This window comes from Myotis lucifugus, unplaced genomic scaffold, assembly GCF_000147115.1.
Source record: "Myotis lucifugus unplaced genomic scaffold, Myoluc2.0 scaffold_6, whole genome shotgun sequence".
Classification (NCBI taxonomy): domain Eukaryota; kingdom Metazoa; phylum Chordata; class Mammalia; order Chiroptera; family Vespertilionidae; genus Myotis; species Myotis lucifugus.
Window position 1 is genome coordinate 8,126,358 of NW_005871054.1, and position 7,903 is coordinate 8,134,260.

General features: G+C 41.8%; 1 protein-coding gene across 9 annotated transcripts in view; it reads left to right on the top strand.

The window, feature by feature from the left end:
- PSME4 (proteasome activator subunit 4) overlaps positions 1-6,733 on the top strand; it is a 72,080-nt gene extending 65,347 nt beyond the window's left edge. For 2 of the 9 annotated variants that reach the window (XM_023746839.1, XM_023746851.1), the window contains 4 exons: positions 2,093-2,267; positions 3,584-3,717; positions 4,383-4,521; positions 5,255-6,733. In XM_023746839.1, coding sequence (XP_023602607.1) covers positions 2,093-2,267; positions 3,584-3,717; positions 4,383-4,517 — 444 coding nt within the window. In that variant the 3' untranslated portion in view covers positions 4,518-4,521; positions 5,255-6,733. Of the gene's footprint in view, positions 1-2,092; positions 2,268-3,583; positions 3,718-4,382; positions 4,522-5,160 lie in introns of those variants that run through there. The other 7 variants (XR_002827021.1, XM_023746830.1, XM_023746835.1 and 4 more) reach the window with 7 other exon arrangements.
- The last annotated feature ends 1,170 nt before the right edge of the window (positions 6,734-7,903 follow it).

Sequence of the window (7,903 nt, forward strand, 5' to 3'; positions counted from 1 at the left end):
AGTAGGGCCGATAGGGGAGTTTAGGGCACCGCCCCCTGTCACACACACAGCAGGACGGATCAGGGGGTTGGGGCGCCGCCCTCTATCACCCACAGAGCAGGGCCCATCAGGGGGTTGGGGCGCCACCACTGTCACACTCAGGGCAGGGCCGATGGAGAGGTTATGGCTCTACCCCGTCACACACAGAGCAGGGCCCGTGGGGGGGGGTGGGGGGGTTGGGGCCCCACCCCCTGTCACACACAGAGCAGGGCCGATCAGGGGGTTGGGACGCCACACCCTGTCACACACAGAGCCGCAGGGCGATCAGGGGGTTTGGGCACTGCACCCTGTCATGCTGATCTGGTGCCAGGAGGCCTCGCGGCTCCGCTGATCCCGGTGCTGGGAGGCATATTACCCTTTTACTATATAGGATAGAGGCCTGGGGGCCGGCTGGTTTGCCCTGAAGGGTGTCCTGGATCAGGGTGGGGGTCCCCACTGGGGTGCCTGGCCAGCCTGGATGAGGGGATGATGGCTGTTTGCAGCTGGTCACACACCCTTCAGGGTGGGGGTCCCCACTGGGGTGCCTGGCCAGACTGGGTGAGGGGCTGAGGGCTGCTTTCAGGCTGACTGAAGCCCCCAACCGCTCCTTTTTTTCTTTTTTTTTTTTTCTTCTGGGCCAGCTTTAGCTCTGGCTCTAGCTCTGAGGCTTCCGCTGCTGGTTTGTTTGCTGTTCTATAATCGAAACAATGTATAACTTCAGCTCTGATGCCGAAACCGGTTTGGCTCAGTGGATAGAGCGTCGGCCTGCGGACTGAAAGGTCCCAGGTTCGATTCCGGTCAAGGGCATGTACCTTGGTTGTGGGCACATCCCCAGTGGGAGATGTGCAGGAGGCAGCTGATCGATGTTTCTCTCTCATCGATGTTTCTAACTCTATCTCTCTCCATTCCTCTCTGTAAAAAATCAATAAAATATATTTAAAAAAAAAAAAAAAAAAACTTCAGCTCTGAGATCCCAGCCGGCTATATTTGTTACAAAGTTTCAAACTGCCAGCTCAGAGTCCGGCAAGTCAGGCGGGGAACGTTGGAGTCTGCAGTCACTGGAGCAAGCAAGCCTCACGTTCGCTTCCAGCTGCCTGGCTGCCGGCCGCCATCTTGGCTGACAGTTAATTTGCATAAGGATACGCTGATTAGCCAATGGGAAGGGTAGCGGTCGTACGCCAATTACCATTTTTCTCTTTTATTAGTGTAGATGGGTTTTCCATGTAGTGAGCATTCCCATTAATGATATATTTTATTTGAGAACACTAAAAATAGATTGTATCTGTAGCAAACTGGGAGTGGAAATGTTTCCATTTCCCTGATGAGCCTGTTCATTTCCCAATCCAGCTTCCTGTGTTCTTTGAGCAGAATTGTCTAGTCCCCAGGGTACTCCCACCGTGGTGGTAACAACTCCGACAGGCTTCAGTGAAAGTATTTACAGTTACCTATAAAATTTTACAAACTTTTCCTTGTATTGTTTTTAACTAAAGAATGGAAATGGCAAGGTGGGAACTCTAAAGTCAGTGTTTACTAACTTTAAAGATTATAGCAATTGCATTAAAATTTACCGTTTTCTGGACCTTGTTTTAGAACATTTTTTTATTTTATATTTTCCTCCATGTAGTAGGCTTAAACGTAACTGTTACCATAAATATAACGATGACTTTTATTAAAACTATCATTTTTAAAAGTGATGTTGACTATCTAATAATTAAATACAGCTCTTATGATAATGTTGAAAACAATTTTGTAGTAACCTAAATGAGAAATGTTTAAAGAAAGCTTTGTAACATTTAAGCAGACTTATCAATAGGAAAATAATTTATAGAGAAATTTAATTTTGTATAAAATAGTTAAGCATTTATCTGAATGTAGTGGCTTTTTTCAATTTTGAGGCTACAGATCTTTTGACAATCTGATAAAATCTCTATTAAGAAGCTGCAAAAGAGCATTTACACAATTTGTACACAAATGCCAGGGAAAGTCCCCAACCCCGTTCCCATACCACCCTCCAGCCTCTGATATTCCAGCAGGTTTGGGATCTTCGCTCTAATGCAAGTGATTATCTCTGCAGGTTCGAGAAATGGCTGCAACCACCTTAAGTGGTCTGTTACAGTGTAACTTCCTTACCATAGACAGTCCTATGCAGATTCATTTTGAACAACTTTGCAAAACAAAACTACCGAAGAAAAGAAAGCGAGACCCTGGTTTCGTAGGAGATACGATTCCTTCTGCAGGTAACAATACTGGTAGGAAACACACAGATTCTTTGGAGAATTAACCAGGCTTACTCAACAAACATTTATTGAATACTTGTATGTGCCCTGGGTCTGTGCTGGGTACTGGGAATAGTTGTCTCTGCTCTTGAGGAGCTTTGCATGTAAAAGCTGAGCCAAATCGCTACGGCTCTCTTTTTCTTAACTTCAACCCCCCTATCCACCATGTATACCATATAATATACTTACAAACACATAACACACACACACATCTTTATTAAAATACTAGAGGCCCAATGCACGAAATTCGTGCAAGAGTAGGCCTTCATTCCCCTGGCTGCTGGCACTGGCTTCCCTCTGGCACCCAGGACCCAGGCTTCCCTCATAGCCCTGGCTTTGTCCGGAAGGACTTCAGGTCTAATTAGCATATTACACTTTTATTATTATAGATAATGGAAAGCACTTTAACTTCTATTGCTAAAGAAAGAATAGAGAGTCTGTAGTAAACAGACACATTGCAGTTCTTTTTGTTTTGTTTTTTAAAGAACAGTTTATTGCCCTGGTGAGGCTCAGCAGTTAGAGTGTCAGCCCACACACCCAAGGGTCAGGGGTTTGATTCCCCGTCAAGGACATGTACTTGGGTTTCAGGTTCCATCCCCACCCCAGTTGGTGTGCATGCAGGAGGCAACCAATTGATGTGTCTCTCACATCAATGTTTCTCTCTGTCTTCCTCACCTCCCTCCCTCCCACTCTGTAAAAAATCAATGGAAAAAAATATCCTCCGGTGAGGATTAATAACAACAAAAGAATAGTTTACTAATTTTTAGAGAGAGAGAGAGAAACATTGATGTGAGAGCACAACATCGATCAGCTGCCTCCTGCATGCCCCCTACCAGAGATTGAGCCCACAGCCTGGGTTTATGCCCTGACTGGAATCCAGCCAGCAACGTCTCAGGCATGGGACAATGCCCAACCAACTGAGCCACACCAGCCAGGGCTTGCAGTGCTCTGTTGAGGGTGTTTACCTATGAATCGATGCATTCTGAAAAGTGCGGTCTAATTTTGATTGCAGTGTGTTTTTAGCATCAGGGAATTACACTTTTGTATATAGTATAAATTGATTTTTAAAAAGCAATTATTTTGTTAGTTTTAGCAAATACAAGACACATTTGGATGTCTTTAGTTCGGCCTCAAACTCATGTTTTTCACGTGTGTGAATAAAGATTCATTTTAAACACACATTTACACATTGAAAATAACTAGCATAATCTAAAACTAATTTTATTTCACTGTAAGGAGGGCAATAGAGTCCTATCAGTATTTGCACTTTACTGCTGTTGTCTTTGCAGAGTTGGTCAGACGCCATGCTGGGGTGCTAGGACTTGGTGCGTGTGTTCTTTCTAGTCCTTACGACGTTCCCACCTGGATGCCCCAGCTCCTTATGAATCTGAGTGCACATCTGAATGACCCTCAGCCTATAGAGGTAAAAGCTTTGTTGGTTTCTTTGCACACACATTATCAAGAGATGCTTTGTAAAACACCATTTATACTGATAATTCCCTACACATTCTGCACCTTATGCTTTCAAATAGCCACTACTACCGCTACAGGGTCAAGCCTGTTTATCAGTAATCATTAAAATCTTGCAGAGACCTTGCTTCCATGTGAATTTTTTATCCTTTGGTAGCAAGGGAATTACTGTAACTTCTGTCCTTCCCAGTACAATGAAAGTAGTGTCAGTGTTGTCAGTATAAATGTTATACTTCTATTTTACTAGCATGTTCTATGTAGGAAATGTCTAATTAGGAGCTAATGTTAAATAGGAAAGCCTGATGGTATTATTTAGTGAGCACCTATGGTCCTAAATTAAACAACTCAGAAGATGAATGACTTTGTCCTTTTCAACTTAGTAAATAGATGTTACATGTATATTGAAACTGGTTTACTGATGTGGTGCAAGTTCCAATAGCTTGTCCAAGTAATTCTAAAGCGAGCTTGGTGTCTTTGGGCTCATTGGTTCTGTAGCATACGGTGAGCAGTGAGATCTGAAGTCTAGAGAGTTTGTTACTCAGCTGAAGGAATCCTAAATATAACGCCAGTGGTTCAGAGAGGTCAGAATAATATGTATGTGGGTTGCCCACTCGACAGATGACTGTAAAGAAGACCTTATCCAATTTCCGAAGGACGCACCATGACAACTGGCAGGAACACAAACAGCAGTTCACCGACGATCAGCTGCTTGTTCTCACCGATCTCCTGGTGTCACCATGCTACTATGCATAGGAGGGTAAGTCAGCAGGGCTCTGGGTTAAAGAAGTCTGACATCCTCAGGGAAATGTCATTGGTTCACTGACTGAGAACTAGGTGCTCCTAAGTTTTTTCTTTTTTGCTGATATTCTTAGATGTCATTGTTTAGATAAAGTTTTTTTAAAATGTCATTTAAGTAAGTTCCCAGAGAATTTTTCCTTGCATTTCTGCTTCAGTTATTAAGCAGACAAGTTATGTGACTGCTTTTAGAGCTTTATAAATGAGTAGGCTTAGTAGTCTGGAAATGGTAGACAAAAATAATCTATTTTTTTAAATATATATTTTTATTGATTTTAAAGAGGGAGAGGGAGAGAGAGATAGAAACATCAATGATGAGAGAGAATTATTGATCGGCTGCCTCCTGCTCGCCCCACTCTGAGGATCAAGCCTGCAACCCAGGCATGTGCCCCAACTGGGAATCAAACTGTGACCTCCTGGTTCATAAGTCAAGGCTCAACCACTGAGCCACGCCAGCTGGGCCAAAAACAAAAAATGTATTCTTTGTAGCCTCTTAGTGGGGCCTGGGCATTTTGGGTTGCCGTGAGGGCTCTAGGTTCTATATTGTAGTGAGAACATTTTATCAGGATTCTTAAATATTTATTATCTATTCTTATTAAAGAGGGAGGACCCAGAAGCCTTTCTACTGGGATAGGAAGAATAAAGAAAAATTCACTTATTGGGCTTGACTGAAATTTTTTTCCTCTCTGATACAGGTGAGTAGTCCTCACTTCAAGCTCTTTTCATCAAAAATTCCAGATCCTCAGGTACCATCTGTGGTGGCTCGCTGCTGGTTTTAACTCTCTGCCTTTGTCGAGCTCTCATCATTTTGGTGGTCTCTGTTTAGTCTCATTAGTCTGCGTTCCACAGGTTCTCAGCTGCCATTTGATTTCCTAACTTGTCCGGAACTGTTTCCAGAATATTGATCACTTTTTCTTTGAGGCATCTGACAAAACCACAATGTCTCAGACTAGAAATAATTACCCAATATGATCATGGCATCCAAGACCAGACTGAGTCTAGGAACTCATTAAGAAACAGTTTACTTGGAATGGAGAATGCCCATCTGTAAAACAGGTCCTCTCATTTCATTCATCTCAAATTATTTTGAATTCTTCCCAAATGGCTGTTGGGTTTAGATGGGAGTAGGGCTGTGGGCCATAAATCTGAAGCTTGGAGAGCCAGGAAGATGGAAGGAAGAGAGGACAGGTCTGGAACCAGCCAAGGACCTGATGGATTGCTTGACAAGACACAAAAGTGAAGCCGGTGTCCACCACGCGCCTCCCACAGACTGGAGTTTCTGGTGCTGAAAAGAAGAGTAACTGTGGGAAAACTGGGGGTTTGGTGAATACATTTTTGATGGATTGTTGTGTGTGTATACAGTGTATGATTTTGAAAATAAACATCAACAACAATAAACACCCTGACTGGTTGATTTACCTGTATTCTTTACAAATATTGTTTGACCCACTTTTAAAACTGTTATATTTCACCTAATAGAAGATTGCTGTGTTTGCAAAAATTCTGTAATTTCTTTCTGATTTTTTTTTTTTTTTGCCTGCAGAATCGTTGAGAGACTAAGAAGTCTTGATATTTAATTGCCTTGTTTAATAAATGTTATATAGATGTAAAGGACTGTATAAATTGTAGGGATAGCTTTGGCAAGACTTTGTACAGATGCAACCTTTTACACAACACCATTGTGTAATTAATTTGTAAAATTCACATGTAGCTCTTTATTATAGTGATTTTGGCTTTTGTATCAAATTGAATGCCATTTTTTTGCATTTTTAAATTATTTTCATGTTACAAAAGCTGAGGTGTGGGGTTTTGTTTGAGTTCATTAATGTTAGAATGTCTGAATTTTTATGTAACTTTTTTGTGTGCATCTCAATGCAAACGCCACGTTTGCCTTTGACAAGTTTATAGAATGCAAGGTATCTTCGAGACAAAGAAAAGAGTAATTCACAAGTTCGTGAATGTCATCTTGCAACACACTTGTACAGTCTTCCTTAAAGGAACACTACAGTATATTTTTTAGAATCTACTTGATGAATGACTCAATGCAGACCTAAGCACAGCAGAGGTCCTGGTACAGATCAGCACACACAGGCATAGTCCCTGTATAGAGTAGTGCCAAACTGATTATTTCATTGTGTACCTAGTTTAAAACCCAATAAATGAATTGTTTTTAACACCTGGCTTTTGTCTTCATTAAGTGGACAGAACAGTTCTGTAGGCAGTGACTCTATATGATTCCTTTGGATCCATAGATCTCAATCCATAAATTCATGCCCCCTGACCAAAATGAGTTATCTAGGTTGGACCTGTCCACTAGAGTAGCTAATAGCTACATGTGGCTATTTACTTATAAATTAAATTAAAAATTCATTTCCTCAGTCTCACTAGACTAGCCGTGGGCAAACTACGGCCCGCGGGCCAGATCCGGCCCCTTTGAAATGAATAAAACTAAAAAAAAAAAAAAAAAAGACCGTACCCTTTTATATAATGATGTTTACTTTGAATTTATATTAGTTCACACAAACACTCCATCCATGCTTTTATTCCGGCCCTCCGGTCCAGTTTAAGAACCCATTGTGGCCCTCGAGTCAAAAAGTTTGCCCACCCCTGCACTAGACCCATTTCAAGTGCTTATTAGCCACTTGTGGCTAGTGGTTTGCCCTATTGAATAGCACAGATCAATGTTTTCATCAGAAAGTCCTATTGGGCAGCTGATCTAGGTGATTGATATGTCTAAGAACCCCAGGGATTTTGTTAAAATATGAATTTTAATTCAGGCTCCCATCTCATGATATTGATGCTTTGTCCTGAGACCACACCTTGAGTAGTGAGGCGTCCTATTAACCACTTTGACTTTTTCTAAGCTATACGAAACTATGTCTTAGCAACATTTCTACAGTGGAACTTTAAAAAAATATGATACTGAATCCACTGTGTTCCTCTATCAGAGTTTCTCTGGTTAGGACTCACCCCCAAGATCTTCTTAAAGCTCCATAATGCTTCATTTGTGCAGCCAGGATTGAGAACCACTGGTGAAGTGTTAAGGTAGGTTTCCAGAAAGGAGGGCCCCGGGGGGGGGGGGGGGGGCGGAGGTGAGGAGAAAGCCATCATCTTTGAGGTAAGAGGTAATAATCTTTAATTTCTGAATTGGATCTTTTAAATATAGACTTTGAAAAGTGTGTTTCAAAATTTAGGAGGAAAATTTACCCCCCTGTTCTCTTAATGTGAATAAGTTTTGGTGACAAAAAAATAAAGTTTGTGAAAGCTGATTTAAAATATTTGAAAAGGCATTGCCAAGCCCTAAAGTTGCAGGCCTTTTTTGGCAGTTAGTAGTGTGTCTAGAA